At 43.8% G+C, this 19,095-nt stretch overlaps 1 protein-coding gene across 3 annotated transcripts in view; it reads right to left on the reverse strand.

The window, feature by feature from the left end:
• Window positions 1-19,095, reverse strand: part of COL12A1 (collagen type XII alpha 1 chain) — a 111,435-nt gene extending 92,340 nt beyond the window's left edge. The window contains exons 1-11 of one of the 3 annotated variants that reach the window (XM_074895920.1): window positions 18,952-19,095; window positions 18,150-18,292; window positions 16,233-16,329; window positions 13,522-13,629; window positions 5,021-5,137; window positions 4,134-4,277; window positions 3,177-3,233; window positions 2,212-2,475; window positions 1,936-2,100; window positions 1,340-1,513; window positions 225-515 (exon numbers count right to left, since the gene is read on the reverse strand). In XM_074895920.1, the coding sequence (XP_074752021.1) occupies window positions 225-515; window positions 1,340-1,513; window positions 1,936-2,100; window positions 2,212-2,475; window positions 3,177-3,233; window positions 4,134-4,277; window positions 5,021-5,137; window positions 13,522-13,594 (1,285 nt within the window). In that variant the 5' untranslated portion in view covers window positions 13,595-13,629; window positions 16,233-16,329; window positions 18,150-18,292; window positions 18,952-19,095. Of the gene's footprint in view, window positions 1-224; window positions 516-1,339; window positions 1,514-1,935; window positions 2,101-2,211; window positions 2,476-3,176; window positions 3,234-4,133; window positions 4,278-5,020; window positions 5,138-13,521; window positions 13,630-16,232; window positions 17,178-17,948; window positions 18,293-18,951 lie in introns of those variants that run through there. The other 2 variants (XM_074895916.1, XM_074895919.1) reach the window with 2 other exon arrangements.

Raw genomic sequence — 19,095 nt, forward strand, 5'->3', positions numbered from 1 at the left:
CTGTAAAGAAAAAGAATCACCACTATAAACAGATATTCAATAGCCATAGCATTACAAGAGCATCTCCAGTTCATGTATCATACCCGGTTGCTTATAAAGAAAATAAACCACGCTAAGTAAAGCTGTTTTTCATAGCTAATAAAGGTATGATACTAAAACAAGCATCAGAGGTTTAAATAACAAAAAGCTACCATGTGAAAATAACACAGTAGCTCCAAACTCACCCACTTGAACTTTTACTTGTTGTGTTTTTTCCATTATCGTTATTGGCTCACTGGGGGTCAGTCCTTTCATCGCATAAACATTAATTTGATACTCTGTGTCTGGAGAGAGATCTTTAACATTCAGAGCAGTAGTCTGAGGACCCACACTCAGTACATGTTGTTTTCCACCAGCTATCATCGGAATGAACTGCAGCCGATAGCCAGTTATTTGGCTTGTGGATGGATCCCAAGTGATCCTAACAGATTTTGAGGAGATCTGAGTGGCCACCAGATTTGAAGGAGGTTCCACCACTGAAAGAAATCAAAAGCAAACCCGAAATATTAGTTACAGTTATAAATGGATTTTCTTCCACATTTTTGTTTCTGGAATAAATTTAGTCATCTTTGCTTAATCTTTACTAAAAATCACTTCTTTTTTTTTTTTTTTTTTTAGCATGAATTACAGGAAGGACCAAATGTAGCATCAGGAAGAGGGTAGAAATATGAACAATGCATTCGTGGTCCCCCAAGTGTAGTAGAAGTTCCAGGAGAAATGCTGCCTTGTTTTAACACTGTTTCAACCAGAAGTGAAAGCTACACCTACGGAGACACTGTAGAGAGTGTGAACAAATACAGACCTAAACAGAGCACTATGACAGTGCAGTAATCTCTGCTGCCATTTTGGTCAAAGAATAACTAGTTACTTAGAAACTTACAGGGACAGAAAGCTGCAATGATACATCTTGATGTCTGTGTTTTCTCAGCATTCTCCAGTTTTCATTCCTTGGTTCTTAATCTATTACATATTCCACCCTTTCACCAAGCAGGTTTTTTCCCTTTAGTACATTTTTCCATAGAAGTGATGCCTGTTTCCAAATTGACCGTATGAGACTCTGATAACTGCACATCATTGCATTGCCCTTGAAACTACGGAATAATGGAGCTATTCCAAATCTACTACATCACATTTTGTTCTCCTGCATTTAAATGCACAAAGTTAAGACCTGTTTTCCACACTTGCTAAATGAGGCAATGGATCAAACTCCAGAAATAAAGCACTGGAAGTAGGGATAGCCCCTTAAATATGCACTAGAACAAACTTAAGTCAATAAATGCAATTATATAAAGTATCTCACCTTCTTCTCCACTAACCAGTTCACCTAGCTGTTCATCAACACCAGAGCACACTTGCAAAATAATTTCATTCTGTATATCCACAATTCCATCAAAATTAGCCACATTGAACACATGCTTCAGTGAAGGCTGAGATGCAATTAGCTTGAGTTCCTTTGCATCTGCTGCTTTGATTCCTAGAAGTTGCAATAGACAGGACTGTGTTAAGTGACCATAAAATACATACCTGTGAATGTATTCATAAGGTATCAGAACATCCTGGGGCAAAGCTGAGTTTAATTCAGTTCTGCCTTCTGTCATTATCAATAACCAAACTACAAAATAATGATTAATACAATGAAATTACATACTCCATTTTCAACCTGAGAAAATAACATGGCAACTTCAGTAAGGCCAGGGTTGAAACTCTGCTAGTCAGTCACCTTAATCTCCATGCAGGAGCTACAGAATTAGTATCAAATTAACACTGGTGTTCCACTCTAGAGGGCACAAACGACCAATTTCAAGGCACACAAAAATTCTTGAAACACAGAATCTGTGAAACATATAACTTCTTCAGGAATGTTAATCTCTCAATCATTAGAAAAACTCAACGCACCCAAAGAAAAAACTTCAACTCCTATGTTGCGAAGCTCTCTTGCAGGAATTTCAACTTCATCTTGAGCTTTTCCATCCGTAATGACAATTGCTACTTTGGGAAAGCCTTTTCTTGCTCCAGCAGACTCCGTGAAGGTGTTTTGAACCAGGTAATCAATAGCCTCACCTAAAAACAACACCACAAGCTGTGTTTCATTAGGCTTGAATGAACTGATTTAAAGCAAATTTGAATTAGAAAATGAAATGTTGAATAAACACATATATGGGAAATCTGTACCTGTCATTGTGTTGCCACCTTTGTAAGGTATCCTTTTAATTGCATCAATAAGATCACTTCTTCTGAAATATTGATTTAAATTGAACTCTGTTCTTGTATCTGAACTGTACTGAACAACTCCAACTCTTGTCTTTTCTTCCCCAATATCAAAAGCTGATACAAGGGCAACCATGAAGTCCAGAATATATCTGAAGTTATTTCTCCCTACACTCCATGAACCATCTACCAGGAAAACTAAATCTGTCATTGCACTTATGGAGCATCCTGGAACACACACACAAAAAAAGTCTGTTAGCAAATGAGAAATTGCATTCTTACAAATCAGTGAGAAGTGTCTGACAGAAACTTAGTAGGTAAAAGCAAAAAACAAACAGATATTTTACAGATTGATATTCTTATCTGGAATATCTTACTTGGGGAAGCATTATTCACATAAGTGAACACCCATACGAGCTTTCTAGCTGCTGTTACCAAAAGGGGACTGTCACCTAGATACTCAGTTTTAAGACACCTCTCATGCCATTCCACAAGATCTGTTATGCCACAGCAGATGAAAATTCACATACAAAATCTTTTGCAACAGTTTGATGTTATAGGAAAACTTCATTTTGTTATCGCTTCTGCTTTGCATTGTTATCTCCCCATAATAGCTGCACAGGTTCTTCTGCAATGCTTTTTATCCACAGCACAATGTCTTTTGTTAATAGGACTAAGCCACTCATGGACACACTCAGGTTAGTTGCATGAAACTCCTAGTTACAGTACCAAATTAGCACCTTATTCTTTCAATGAGGCTATAAATTCCTTCCAACCCAGTCCCTTCCCAAGTTTACCTAACTCTGGACAATTTTACATGTTAACTTCATTGCTAGGTAACACAGGAATGCAGCTTAATTTTATGGGGCCCTAGCACTAGACCTCACATGTCTAAAATGTCACATATGTTGAAAGACAAAGCACCTTACTTTGTAATTGAGCCTCAACCTTCTTTTCCTCTGGTATGCCTGGACCACCTGTCTGAACTGTACAAAGCACAATATGGAGAGAATTAATGGAGGAAATCAGGTTGTTTGTGAACATCAAAGAAAAGAGTGTGCCAAATAAGAGACACAAATCTGATAAGCTCAGAACATGAAAACATAAATGAAAGTTATGAATACATCACCTGTACTTACATATTTGACAACATAGCATTCAGGGTAACACAAAATACAGAAAATGTAAATAATTAAGAATCCTCTGTATTTGTACATATTGCAGAGTAATTTCCTGAAAATTAACTGCAACACCCCTGGGTGAAATACCAGTATTACCCCTCTCTAACACATAGGCGAGCTCATCATAAGTAATTTTCCCATGGTTGCTTGGGAAGTCTGAGACATGAGACAAAATGCGTCATAGAAGACAGTCCACTGTGCTTAACATTTCTATTTAATTACATTTATTTTATGCCTTGTTAAATATAAATTATAAAAATGTATATGCCATATTTTATTATGCATATAGATATGTTGTGTCACATTTAATTGCTTGATGAAGGTATTTAGCTTGGGGTTTTTTCCCCCTGACAGGAAGTCAGCTGGACTCATTTGGTACTGAGGTCAATGAGAGTCTTCCCCTTGACTTCAGTAGATGAAGTTTATAGAAAGCAGGTTTAGCTCAAAAGAACCAGTGGCCTCCTGCAAAGAATTCTACAGGGATTTTCAGACATGATATATCCATGTTAGTCTCCTCTTACTGTTGCAAATTACCTCTGCTTCTACTGGTAATTCTGCTTAATTGAAAAAGGCTTTTCAGACATCTACACCTGATGAGAGTTTAGGCAAGTGGCAATTTTGTTGTGGAACTGGAACAAAGATGAGTTTTGTGAATGACCACTCAGTTATCTTATGTGGTTTTCTAACTGTACTACAGGTACTTACTTGTCAGCTGGCCAAAAACAGGTAGACTCTCCTCTCTTTCATCATATGAAGCTATTGATACAACATACTCTATATCAGGTATAAGATCTGATAAGACAGTTTGGGTAGTGCTAGGTGAAAGAGTAAATTCTTTAGTAGGCCCATCTGCAATAAATATATAAAACAGTTAACGCAGGCTTTAATATTATCAATGACAAGTTGCTCATAAAAAACCTGCAACAGAGAATAATCTATCTAAAATCCAATTATAATTTTAGGATGATACACTTTCTTTTTTCCTGAAGTATGAATTTTGAAACATGAAACTTCAAACTAGCCTGTTTTCAATAGTGAACAAAATTACTGAAGTGTTCAATAAATTCCAGGAAATGTGAAACTTAAAATGCGCATACAAAATGTACTATCATCTAATAAATCATGGTCCGCTTCTGATTCGGTATCACTTTTGATGAAGTGAAATAGAATAAGGGGTGTCTTAAACATCCATTATCAGGAAGTTGTATGACATTGCTGCATCATTAAACTGACACACGTAATGTTTCCCCCAGGAGAAGTACTTGAATGAAGTACAATGCAATTCTTTAGCATTAAAGTAAAAGCATAGAAGAGGGGCAGAGTGAAGATTCTACCTGCTTTTTACTCCTTGAAAAGGAAAGGCGTCCAAAACTTATCACTTGCAGTCCCCAAAGGGTAAATGCTATGGTAAAAAAAACTCTAACATGGAACAATCACTGCTCCTTCCTGTATGCCCTTTACTGCTACTCAGTCTTGATTGCAAACTTCAGAAAGATGTTAATAACTACTCTCATACCTAAGTCATATATAAGTGAAAATAAACCCAAGTTTTCAAGAAATGTAACAACATAACAAAATTTTACGGAACTCACCATTTGTTGGAACCACTGTTATCCTGTAACCCACTATTGCATCTGGTGGCCTTTTCCATGACATTTGAACATTATGTTCATCTATAATTGTAAAATTCAAGTCTGACGGTGGATTAACTGCAAAAGATTTATACCAGGTGGACATTTAAAAATTTGAACAAGCTTCGGCAAATGAATAAATAAAATAATGTTGAGCAAAGCTTACTAAAATTGTCTTTGCATAAATTTGTTTCCAACAAATATAAAGATATGTTGTTGGAAAAAGAGTAAAAATAAAAGCTGACAAAATATGACAAAACATCAAAGAGTATACGCATTACAGAGGACAGCACAGAACATATGTTTCTTGAGTTGCCAAGACATTCAAGAATGGCCAGCAAAATCAAGCACAATAGAAAACACATTTGGATACATGTACAATGAGTTCACAGATAATCACCACATATGCAAACATTTCACATAACAATTAAAGGAAATTTTTTTACATGCTGGGTGCAATCCGTACAAGCATGCCAAATCACAACCTGCTTACAATATCATGAGATTATTTCGGACATTGAGACAACAGTACTCTTCATAATTAGACATTAAATAATTGATCAGCTTTTTAATATAGTCTCTGCATAGTCATATTTCTTATCAATTTCACTGAATGTAGAAACTTGGCAGAGAAAAAAAAAATTGAAAGAATACAGGAAAATATTGGTCATTTAATGTTCAGTAAAACAATTTCTGATAGGGTCTAGATACAAATTTACATGTAAAATGTATATCAGTAATAATGATATACTGATGTACCATTTTATTTCAAAACATGGAGAGGTTCACCCCTTTGTCCCTAGAAGCCATTAAAGTGACATACTTCGCATATGGCTGCAAAGGATTCGGGAACTAAGGGGAAAATAAATGGGGTTAGTAATGATTGCAAATTGCTGGAGTATTTGAGCTGATGCAAAAGTTCACAAATATAAAATTCTACCTGTTTACACCAAATTGCTATACAATTTCAAAGGTGTAAACTATTGTTTTCATGTTCCCTTTGCAGCAGGTGTACCCATACTAGTAGTAGCATTTTATCATAAAATGCCAGTATGGTTCCAAACAACACAATGGTTAATTATGAAAAGACAACATCAAAGTATATTTAAGGACATTTATTTTACAGAATTTATAGAAAACAGCAAAGAAGGCACCAGTGATCTGAACAAATGATTGCAAATAAAACTTGTAGGAGCTGACAGAAGTAACTGAACAGTACAGAAAGAAATAGTTTATAAACGCTATTTTGCAGCATCATGCATATGTAAATGAAATGTTGATTATTATTTTTTTTAGCTTCCCACAATGGACAAAAGCCTCCATGTACAAGGTTCATTACACAAAGACGTTTCATAAATATTTTATAATGATATTCTCTTTGTAAAATTGTCATGCGTATTCATGCAGTATTTTACTGACTCACTGTCAGTGCATGGTAGGTGTATTATATATTATTGTTTAAATAGGTCTACAAAGTAAGATTAGATTCAGCCATACTTTCCTTAACTACTGTGAGACCATTTTGCAGGCATTTTTAATAGACAGATCTTCTCTGTTTCATGGAAGATCTCCATCTTATGTCAGATTTTGTTTCAGTTTTGAACATAATTTAAAGAGCAGATAAAGAAATAAATGCTAGAATGTACACTTATAAAAAGACACTGTCCAATTGCAATAAGTAATACTGAGCTCAAAAAAACTGGCAACCAATCGTGTCAGCATTTTTTTTCCTTCTAATTTGCTGTCATTTCCAACCATAGGATAATATGGCTTTGTAATACTGATACAATAGATACGCTAGTACTGAGTAAATGTTATTTTTCCTATCGTCCATACACAGGCAGTGAGATTAGACCATTAACCTGCATGCATAGTTTATTCATCATTCAGTTTATGAGTATCACAATTCTAGAGACAGCAGGGTAGTTACTTAGTATCAAAGTCATGCAACACATGTTAATAGTAAAACACATTTAGGTGATAAGAATATCATTATAAAATATTGTCTCAGTAGCAATGGCTCAGGACAAATTTAATGCAAAGGCAGAGACAACTGACCTGAGCATGCTTTTAAAAAAAATTCAGTACATGGAAAAAATAGCACCACCAACCTTGCAAGTAAATTGGCATGTTGCAGCAGAGACTTTAGGCTTTAACTGCTGAAGGACAGCAGCAGCCCAACTTGTTGATATCCAAATGACCGGATTCCAGATTTTAATCCATTTTATGAAAATTCAGATGTGGATCTTGGCAGGTAACAAGAATAGTACGTTGATACATAAGTGATATATCCGTTCATCCAGGTGTTCACAGCCTTTCAGAACAACGGCATTGCAGGGGACCTCAGAAAGTCCCCTTGTCCATCCCACAACCACGACATGATCAGCCACCCCATGTCACTCCTGACATGTTTGCTCAGATCATTCTTAAAGACCTCCACTGTTGGCAGGACTGACAGCTTCCCACAGAAATTACTCCAAATACCTCATTCCCTTTATCATTGTAAACTTACTCCCAATATCTAATCCCAGTCTTCGTTGCTGCACTCTAAATCCATTCATTCTCAACCTGTGGCTGGCTTATCAAACTCAAGCACTGAATACTTCTCCCATTGAAATCCAAAAAGGAACCTCGCCCGAGTGAAAAAAAGCCAGTTGGGATCCAATGTTATCCAAATGTCTTCCAGATGGCCTGTAAGCTTTTGATACTCAAACAGAACCTCCAAAACATCCATGGACCTTCACATAGGTCAGATTTCACCCATGTGAAACTAGCTGTGAAGATCAAACCATGGTCATATGACTGTGAGCAGTAAGTCGATATGAAGTACAGCAAAATGTTTAGATGATGAAAACATTATGATAATCAAATAGGGCAAATGTTACTCCACCCTATTAAAATTCTTCTTCCAGAAGGGAATCCACCAGTGGAAAAATAATACACCTGTAACACAGAATGAGACCAGACTTCTAGGAACAAAATGGCCCTGGTTGTGGTGGGAGTTTGTCCCATTAAAGGGACAAACCTTAAAACTCCACTCTATAAAGGTTTATATGTGAGCACAGCTTTACTCAAGCAAGCAGTGCTAATATCGGGCTACTTGCACCTATGCTTACTGTGCAAGGACACTGCTGATCATCTGATCCTGTGTCCATCAAACTCCATGCCAAACCTCCCACTTACTTGTCAAGGTACAGGATCATGATCGTAATGCGATGGTATTATAGTATTGCCTTAATACAGTGATTTCACTATTGATGCACAGAAATCCATGGCTCCCCTATAGGTTTCCAGTGTGCTAAAAAAGTATCTTGCTGTATGACAATAATGTTTACACACTGTCAATTTCCACCACTCTTAGATAGCTGACATGATAACTTCCTCAATCAGATATCCTATCTTATGCACCACAAAAGAAAAAAAAAATCAGACATAATATAAATAATTCATTGCTACTCCTTGTGTTGCATGTATAATAACAGTATATTTTCTGAAAAAAAAAATATAGAACAAGGCATCTTTCTCATGCTATGTATGTGTTATACTAGCTTGTATTACTTAACTGGTAATACAAATCTAACATACAACAGTCTACAGCTTTTTACAGATAACACAATGTGACTGCTAGATGATCCCAATGAATATCTTAACAAGACAGAAGTAAAACATAATCAGAAGATGAAGCAACTTAAAACTAGAACCAGACTTAAAAGTGATATAACTTGGAAGTAGCTGTCATCCACAATCCCTATGTGAAACAAAATCTGTAATTCCATCACTGGAAAAGGCTCATTTAGCGTGTGAAATAACATGTTAGTCCATGTTAAAATAATATATAGGCCACGGAAGCTGAAGAATAAGTCCAGCCTTGCTCCCACTGAGATAAGCCCTGCTGAGGCTGTAAGAGGCCAAAACTCCTCTCTTACTATTTTCTTCATAAATGGCATGGATTTGACACAACTAAGTAAATCACAACCCCAGTCAAGCTCCTTTGAAATCAGTGTTACCAATACGAATGGGAGAAAGAATGAGCTATAGCCAAGAAACGTAGTAAAGAGCAGCTTCTCAGTCTTGTTAGATATTCATTGCCAATCACACACAGAAACATTGCCACCTGTATATCTGCGCTTTTTTATTTATGCATGTATCTGAAATTTCTTCAAAATACTATATAATTCATAATTGTATTTTGAAAAAAACAATTTAAATATATATATCTATACATATGAAGATGCATGTGACTAAACAGCATTGTATATATATATATATACACACACTGCATGCATGAGTATTTACCAAATTTTACATGTGTTTGTGCATATATATTTATGTGCATGTGTGTGTACATGCATACACACACACATACACTTTGCTTCTAATTAGCAGTAGGAAAACCAAGGAGTTACAGTCACCTTTGTGTATATACAAATTTCAATTTCACATATCAGTCTACACGGTAGACTACTACTCTTTAGGAAGTAGCAGTAGGTCTACTACTACTCTTTAGGAACTTGGAAATCAACAGCTAGTTTCTCTAGAGATAGAAATCAGACATCAAAAGGTAATAAAATAATGGTCCCACCAGCCAGTTCCAAAGCTGAATAGACGGTTAACTTTATAAGTTTCAGCTATCCTGGATCATCTCTAAGCCATTCAGTCAATGAAAATTAATGTACTCAACACAAGCTTTATTACATGAGAAACCTTCTAATCCTCTGTAACTCTTACGGTGCATTTATTTGTCACTTACTGTACTGCATGTCCGGAGACAGATTTTTCACCTGAGACACCTTTTTCTGCACTACACGAGGATCCCATGCTTGGCTCAGTGATGCCCTCCTTCCCTACCTCCAGCCTCAAAACCAGACTTTTCTAGGTCTGAACCAGTTCCTGAAACACTGAAAAATCAGCACCTTCACATGCTCAATGAGGTCACACAGAACCAATGATTTCCTCATTTTTTCCTCGTGCCTTTGAAAATCCCTCTGTATTACAAAAGACAACACTACACAAGCTAAGACATCATCACAGCATTACCTTGAGATTATAACTAGCAAGTTATTCGCATACTAGTTTACTTGGCTTAACTATGACTAAAATAATGAAAAAAATCCTTATCTAGCGACAGAACATAGATTTCCCCCTGGCTGTTTGTGATCACAGATGGAAAAAATACTGTGACAGAAAGAACTCTTGACATGAGGACATGCAGGGAATGCACTGGATTATTGCAGTGCTGGACTGAAAAGGCAAAAACCAACTTAAACAGAGCATAAAATATAGTATCACACACAAGAAGTTTAAGATAAGAGAGACACGTCAGAAGGATTGCAAAATAAGAATTTCACTGTAAAAGAAAAGAGCAAAAATGCTGAGCATGAAAACAGATTGGCTTCCTCGTTCAGGGTAAACAAACAACTTTCCCAGTGAAATGCCATGAATGCATTTAGACTCTATGTTGGTTTTACCCCCTGTTGCTACAGTGATCATCCAACTAGAAACCCCCGTGTTGCTGTATCTCTGTAGAAAAGCTCTAACACCATTACTGTAGCTCACTGCCTTGCCAACAGCAACAGAGCACAGCTCTCACGAAGGACTCGCAGAACAGCTGTGATGCTGATGAAGAACCAGTTTCATTCTGGAAGATTTAGGAATCTATGAACAGCAGTATCGGATAAACACCAGATCTACTCCCATGGGAGACTGAAAAATGAAAGCTGAAGGAAGGCAGGAAAAATAGAACGAAGCTTTTCCTTCCCTCTGCTTTCACTCCATCTTCCCACCCCATATCAACAATCTTCACCACATCAAATAACCCTCTTCCTTATTATCCTCTCACTTTTTCATCCCACGTGTCTACCCACACTTCAGGGAAAGAAAATTCAAACTGCATCTCTTGTGAACACCACAGAGAGAGCCAAAGAGACAAGGGAAAAAAGAAGAGAGAGAGAGAAAAGGGACTGACTGGTGGGGGGAGATCTTTGTCACAATGTGATCTGAAAGTTGGAAAATTAGACTAAGAGGCAAATGTCCACAGAAGAAAGTCAGTTCCGCAGACAGGATTTAAGTTGTAACAATACCAGAACTAAACTAAGTAAGATCCAACATACAATTTAGAAGATGATGCAAAATGAAGCACAAAATTAAAACACTGCAGAAGGATGGTGAGTATAGTGCAAACAAAAAACACACTGAAAAAACTCTGTGAAAGCAGTTCCCACCAGAACAACTCCTAAGGTACTCCTAGTAGCTTTGAACTTCCTTTTTCAGCACCACTATTTCTCACTCCATTTTCAGCACCACTATTTCTCACTGCACTTCCTACTCAAGACACTTTCCTGCTCTTACTTCAAAACTCTGTAGCTAGAAGTTTCTTGTAGAATTCTGATCGTTGTAAACTAGGTATTTTATTTAATACACATTTCTGAATGCAGAGTAATGTAAGTCCTGTCCAGGAGCACTCTACAACTCGAAAGATCAGGCTTCGTCCACTCTTTTGCTTAGCAATGGAGCATACTTCAACATGAAACCTAAACAAGCTTCGCCAGCTTGTCTGCCAGTGCATCTAGTTTTGCTCTTATAAAATGTGTACTTGTCCAAATAAACTTTTGTAGCTTTCATTAACAGTACTCAAGCTATGACTGGTTTAGTCCACACTATAGCTAAATAAAACACCTTCACCTACATTTTGAAATAACCTACTCCATATATGTAACCAGAGGTGCAGGACAACAGCAACATTACTCCAGCTCCGAATGAGCTCCTTCCTAAGATGGTGAAGAACGCACAAATGCGCCCACTCCCTTACTCCATCAAAACGGTACATTTTCTCTGCTTTCTCTGGCACGGCAGTCCTGCATTTCAAATGCAACTCTGAAATGACTTCAAATGACCTTTTTCGGTTCCTCAGCCAACAATAACGCAGCACAAGAGGGAGGCGGCAGGCTGATTCTCTCCTAGGGTGACCAGATGTTGCACTACTGGCAGAAATGTCATCTTTGTCCAGAAAGCCAGTGTACATTACATCTGTGTGCCCCAAGCAAGCACTGCTGCTGGGGAAGCAAATGCCCCAGAGGCATCTTTGACACACTGTGCTTTTAATAGCCATCAGCCAAAGTTGCCAGGTCCAGACACAGGAGCTTGAAGCAGGCCATGATCAAAGAATTTGTTTCAGTTCAATACAGAAAGAGAAGGAAAGGACAAAAAAAAATTAATTATCAGACGCTGGCTTCTGTCTTCTTCCAGTAAATCCAGCGGAGTTCACACTCAGGTGTTTGGTTCACCCTGCAATGGAGGCAGGTTCCACAGGTCAGATCAAGTCATTTCAGCACAGGACGTTCAGCATCTGTTTCCCCTGGCAGCCACTGCTGGCAGAAATGTCATTACCATGACCAAAGCTGTGCAGCTCACACAGAGGGTGACAGGGGAGGTTGCCCCCACACTTGCTGTTAATCCGCCAGGGATGCAAATGCACCAGGGCCAGGCCATTTTGAGCCACACTGTGGTGAGTGTGGTGGCCATCACGGGTCTCCCCCAGGTCTTCATCCCTGCAGCTGGAAGCAGGACACTGCCACGGGCTGACAAGGACCTCAACCTTTAGAAAGACTGGGCCAGGGCCCTGCAAGGAGGAGGAGGAGGAGGAGAAGAAAGGCCTCTTTGGGGGTGATGGCCCCACATGCATGCCAGGGCCTTGGGGCCCCTGCCGCCACAGCAAGGCCTGGCCCAGGCCTAGACACCCTTCAGCAGTGCCCAGGACATATGTCATGGCAGTGGCAGCATCTCCCCGAAGGTGTCCCCCAGGTCAGACCTGCCACGAAGGTCAAAGCTTCCCCAAGGGAGGGTCTGGCCACCCCAGGGCTCAGCCGGGGGTCGCCCCGCCGAGCAGGGGAGGCCAGTGTGCCGTCAGGCCAGCGGGGCGGAGGCGAAGGGTCCGGCCCAGACAAAACACACAGGCGCAGAGAGCCAGATTCTGTTGGAGCATTTTATTTCAAAGCTGCGGGTTGTTGGGTGGTAGGCTTTTCATTCGCTCTCTCAACATAACTAAGTGAGACTCTACAGCACAGAGCCCAGCCATTCTCGGTCCGTCAGCGGGGCAGCGCCGCAGGCCCCGGCCACGCCGGGCTGCCCACCGGCGGCGGCAGTGGCAGTGGCAGTGGGCTCCTCGGGGCGCTGTGCCCGGCGGCCCCGCCGGCTGGCCCACGTCCTGTCTGCGGGGCGGTGTGGACAGCACACCAGAGAGACAGAGAGAGGGAGCTACGGTCCGGCTGACTAGCCGGGAGAAACAGAGCACAGAAGGAGCTGGGCAAGGAAGGAGAGGCGTTTCTCTGAAGGAGAGAAAGAGAGAAGGTGAAGTAGTTACACTCAAAAACGGAGAGGGAGAGAGCTGGTAGCTCAAGACTGGTTGGGAGGTTTGCTGGTCAGCAGGGCACCGGCGGCAAGGGGGGCAGGGAGGGGAAGGTTACCTTCAGCCTCGATGGAGGAGAGGAGGGCGGCTGCACACAGAGCAGCGACTGCCGAGCACAGCGCTGTCTTCATTTCTGCCCTTTCAGATCACAACAACATGAATGAATCTGCAGTGATGGGGGGGGGAACGGAGAAAGGAGAAGGAAATGATACGCGTGGATTAGAGGACTGCGTGGGTGTATTCATGAAACATAAAAAAGATGAACTGTGGATTTCACTTTGTTCCCTTATCCCCAGCCCCCACCCACGGGACCAGGTTGAAACCTCTAGACTTGAAAGTCATCCAACACGATGACAGATCTGCCTAACTAACTGGAGTGTCTCGTCTCGCAATAAAGTGCCTTTTGTTGCTGAACCTTTTCCAATCACAGTAAGCACACGCGGCTTTAACCTAGCTGGGGTTAATTTGATCAGGGAAGCACAGTGAAGATCTGTGCCTCCACACAGGCAGGAGCCAGGAGGGAGCTCCATGACTTCATCGCCAAGCGTGATGATAGCTAATTCAGAGGTCATTCCTGCCTTGGATCAACTAAATGTCTCTTTCAGCTGGGGATTTTATTCGGCTCCTTTTTCATTACTGTTGAAGCACTTAGTTAGCTGTGTTTTAGTGGTCTCAAGGCAGTTTGGAAACTGTAATAAAACTTTTTTGAGGGGTTCTGCCTACGAAAGTGCTATTTTTCATTTCTTGAAGGCCTGAAATAGATTATACAGAAGTGTGTGCAACACACAACTGAAACCTGACACGTCTGTCTAGCCATGATGTTTCAACATCTGATAATTCATTTACACGTCCTGAGAGAAAATAGATTTAAAACACACTATAAAAAGCAGGTAAGTGAAAAGAGTCTCACAATCACTGCAGGTTGTCTAGCAAAATAGGTGGGATTAAGCCAAGTTAGTTTTCCTAACTGCAAACAGATATACCTTCATAATTAGAGGCTCTAGGTCATGTCAAATTACTCCCAGTCACTCCAGCAAAACTTCCAAATTATTTCCTCGTCTAAGTAAAGGCTAATATGAAGTCCTCATCACATATGCATATAAGTGTTTCTAAAGATTGGGATTTTCAGGAAGTAAGGGAGGGGTGATTTGTTTGAATAAAGTCATAAATGCATCATATATCATAATCAGGCTGCAGGAAAGAGAATTCCAAAAGCAATTAGGCAACAGATTTTATCAGGAAGGTGCCAAGAGCAAAACAAAAGAAAATTACATAATTCATTGGTCCATAGAAAGAGCCGAAGGGGTAAATAATATTCTTCTGCCATCTAGAGAACTAACCAGCAAGGCACATTTAGTGGGTAGACACTACGGAGATCCAGGAATTTCCCGGTTACTAACACTGAACTTAACAGGCTTCTGCCGGGCAGCTGTATACACTTTCCTTAGCCAAATCACTTTACTGCACATAAAAATACCAAGAGCCCGAAGAAAAACTAAGCAATGGTTCCAGTCCAATGGTACCTCCAGCTGGTGAAGAGAACAGTAATATTGACTGTAATGACTCCCTGACACAAACACAAGAAAGACCAAGGTTAGCATTAAATTGTCCTGAAAGCTCTGAAATCGTATCAGCGCTCTGCACGGGAAACGGCAGTCTCTGAGCACATCTCCTGCCTTCAGCAGCGAGGTTAAGGATCGCCTAAACTCAACGTAAATAGAGTTTTGTCTTGGAAATCTTATGTGGGCTTGGAGTGCCATCTTTTGATCCTTTTGAAGAGCAACAGAAATTAATCATCTCACAAAGGCATCTAGGAGTTTTCACTACTCTTGCAGGTCTACCATTCCTGATACAATTTTTTATTTCATGCAATAAAGCGTCTCAGCCAAAGCATTCATTTGCACACCTAGAAACACTTTGCTTCCCTCTCGCAGACTTAGGTGTGTGAAAGAAGGCCTGGCGGTGGTGGAGGAGAGACCCTCTCGCTGGCTCAGCAGGGCCACAAGACTTTGTGTAAACACTAAAGTTTTTCTCATCAATCTTTTGAGAACACTTTAAAAGACAAAAAAAACCGGGTTTTCACCAGCGGCATCCAATCTCACACTAATTCAACCTACAAAAGCTTAGCCAAAGCATTTCCAAACTGTGCAGTGCACAACATTTACCACTTTCAAGAAGAAAAAATGACTTAAATGGGGGGGGGGGGGGGGGGGGGGGGAGGAAAACCCCACTACCTCTCAAAGGCATAAAGAAAATGGAAACAGGAGAAAGCATCACCGCAGCTGCACAGTCAAGGGTGGGAAGCCAGCGCTCCGGCCGCCGCCGCCGTGCCGTGCCTGCAGGCGCTCTGGGCGCCGACACCGGGCTCTGCCCGGAGGCTCCGGCCGGGACACCGGCACCCCGCCTCCCCGCCACTTCTGCCCGGGCCGCCGTCCGCGCCCGGGGCCGCCGGCCCGCGGGCTCCCCCCTGCCCGCCCCGGGGCCTGCCAGCAGGCAGCCCCCCGGCTCTGCTCCGCGGCTCGCCCCGCTTTCGGCCTCACGAGCGGGCCAGCCGGCCCCGACGTGCCCGACACGCACACGCGGAGACACGCGGAGACACACGCACACACACGCTCCTTCCCCTGCCTAGGTCAGCCTGCAGCCCCGCGCTGCTAATCTCAGCCTAAAGTGCCTCAGAACCGAGGGCTAGCGTGCGGGGGGCGTACGGAGAGGCAGCGGGGGGCGGCCGAGGGGCGGGCAGGGGATCCCCGCTCCTGCGCGGGCACAGACCTTCAGGGGCGGCCGCAGGGTGCCGGGGTCGGTGGCGGGGCAGCTCCTCCGGCGGTGGCTCCGGCGGTGCCGGCAACAGCAGCCGCAACCGTCGGACCTGGATAAAGGGAGGAGGAGAAAGGATGAAGCTCCGGGGGCACCTTGTGGAGGAAGCGGCGAGTAGCAGCGGCGGCGAAGGAGCGGCAGAAGCAGCGGCAATAGCTGAGCGCAGAGGAGGCGCCTCGGTTACTGTAGCTCCCGATGCGAGGGGTCCGTCTGGGAAGACTTGCCTTCTCCAAGTGGGAAGAGCCTCTTCTCAATCTGCTACTTAATAGAGGGCTGTTCCCAACTCTCAATTTACCCTCGTAAGCGGTTACGAAACTGCAGGGAAGGTGGACTGCTGCCACCGGGTGATATATGCTCTGCTCTGCTCCAGCAAGGAAGGGGATCCACTTCTGGAAACTGGCGCATACCTCCGCGCATTCCTGCGGCATGAGGCGGGCGGCCGCCGCGGCAGCGCGCCCGGGGGCAGGGGCCCGGCCCGCCGCCCCCTCCCTCCCCCTCGGCTCCCCCAACGGGGGGGACGCGGGAGGGCAGCGGAAAAACTGAGTCCCTAGGCACGGCTTCGAGGGACGGCGGCGCGGAGGGTGTCCCCGCGGCGGGGGGGGCGGGGGGGGGTTCCACGCAGTCGTGTCCTCCCGGGGGCCGGGGCCGATCCCTGGGACAGCCTTGCGGGGAAGCCGGGAGCCTCGGGCGCAAAGAGAATATAGTCATTTTGACACAATTTAGGTGTGCCTGGCCTCCACCCTATGTAGCCTACATCCATTAAACCACCCCCCCTCGCCACGGGCATTTTGCTTCGAGCACAAAGCGCCGCCAGTGCCGGGTGCCGCCTGTTCCCCGGGCGGCGGGGACGGGGCGCACGCTCCCCACGGCCCCCTGCCTCAAATCCTGAGGGCAAACCCGCGCCCGTGGCCCCTGTCTGAAACCACAGAATCACAGAATGATCTAGGCTGGAAAAGACCTTGACGATCAACTAGTCCAACCATGAACCTAACACTGGCTCTCCTTCAAAAGAAACGGCGCCTTCCAAAACCGGGAAGCCCGCTGGGCGAGAGGCTCCGCGCGGGTCTCCCGCCGCCTGCTCCCGGGAGCCTGCCAGTGGCACCCAGCGTGCCCCGGCCTCTGCCGTGCGCCGTGCCGGAGGGTGACACGGCGGGGACACACGGTCCCTTCCCTGCCCGGGAGAGGCAGGCTGCCCAGCCGGGCTTCCAGGGGGCCCGCTCCTCCCCCAGGGCCGCCGGCGGCTCAGCGGGGGTCTGCTCCCACACCCGTGGGGAACGGCACCCCCGGTAACACTCTCGGGAGAGGCTGCTCCGGGACCCCTTCGGGGTAAAATACGGGATGTCTCCGTCGCCGCGGAGCACGCCGCTTCCCGCTCCCTCGAAGTGGGTCCGCACGCTCGGGGCGCGGAAAAGACACCGACGAGGAGCGGGAGCGAACGGGGAGACAGAGGAAAGCTACGAGTGTCTCGCAGCCGCGGCGGCCCCGCTCGTCTCGTCCCAGCGCCGCACCCCCGCCGCCCCCTCCGCTCCGCGCCGCGCCGCGCCGGGGCCATTCGCGGTGCGGGGGCGCCCCCTGGCGGCGGCGGCGGGCGCGGAGCGGGGCAGGAGCGGCCGACACCCCCCACACCCCCGGGGGAGGCCGCGGGTCCGACGCTACCGGCAAGAGGCTCACCCCGAGCGGGGAGGAGGTGGCGGGGCAGGCGGGGAGGGCTGGGGAGAGGGAGAGGCAGGGGCAAACCCCCAGTGCGGGGCTCACGACCCCTGCGGGGAGAAGTCGGTGGGGGCGGACGGGCCCCGTGTCGGCTGTCAGAGGAATCGGGACGAGTTCCAGCCTGGAACTGGAAGTGCCTGGTGGTGGAGATGAGCAGTTCACCGGGGCACGACGGCTCCTGGGCACTTTTCCGCGGGACGGGGAGGTCAAGGGCATGTCGACGGGAGGGCTTCTCTCTCCTGGGCTGAGGGAGGTTGTCTTCGTTTCCGTAACAGGCCAGTTATCTGCATGAGAACCTAAACACGCTGAAAAGAAAGTGACAACCAAAAGACGTGCGCTGACATTTCCAGACACTTTGGAAGTGAGTCAGCTACTCTTAGGGACACGCCACAGCTTCAGCTGTCTGGTATTGATAAAATGCACTTTCCAAAAGCAACATCGCTTCTGCTGATAAACTTTCAAATACTCTTGACCTATTAACACTCTTGCCCAGCTGTTGAGTTGGATTTTTCTCTTTCAGCATTTTGGCATGAGGAATTTAATTTCTTCCTATCTAGATCTGATATGTAAAAGCAATATTTCTACAAAATAATAATTTTTTTTTTTTAAAATTGAATTTGATTTCCTGAATGAACACACCAAGAACACCTGTATAAATGTGGTGTGAACAGTGGCTTCAGAAGAATGGACATCAGGGATTACAATGAAACATCCTTCCATAGGTAGTGAATTGATGCAAATGAGGTATTTTTAGCACTTGTGCACTGCAACAGTATTTTTTTACAATGTACTGTGGATGTTTTTCATCATAGGGTAACTGAGATTTTCTGTTAATAGTTAAAAACAATTAATGCAAATAATGATGGAAGAAAATATGTATTATTCTATTTAAAAGTTAAATAACTCAGAACAATTATTTTTAAATATTTAAATAATTTGGTACTGAACATAAAACTGGACTTACATGAGTGAGGACTTTGAAACCAGTAGGTCTCTCAGGTACAAAAATCTCACAGGCTCTCCCTCATAGCCTCAGGTACTTCTGAGGGGACTGTCTCCCATTCTTCTCAGCTGACCAGCTTTGCTTAATTTCTTCTTCTGAAGTAAG

Source organism: Athene noctua, chromosome 1 (genome assembly GCF_965140245.1).
Source record: "Athene noctua chromosome 1, bAthNoc1.hap1.1, whole genome shotgun sequence".
Taxonomy (NCBI): Eukaryota; Metazoa; Chordata; class Aves; order Strigiformes; family Strigidae; genus Athene; species Athene noctua.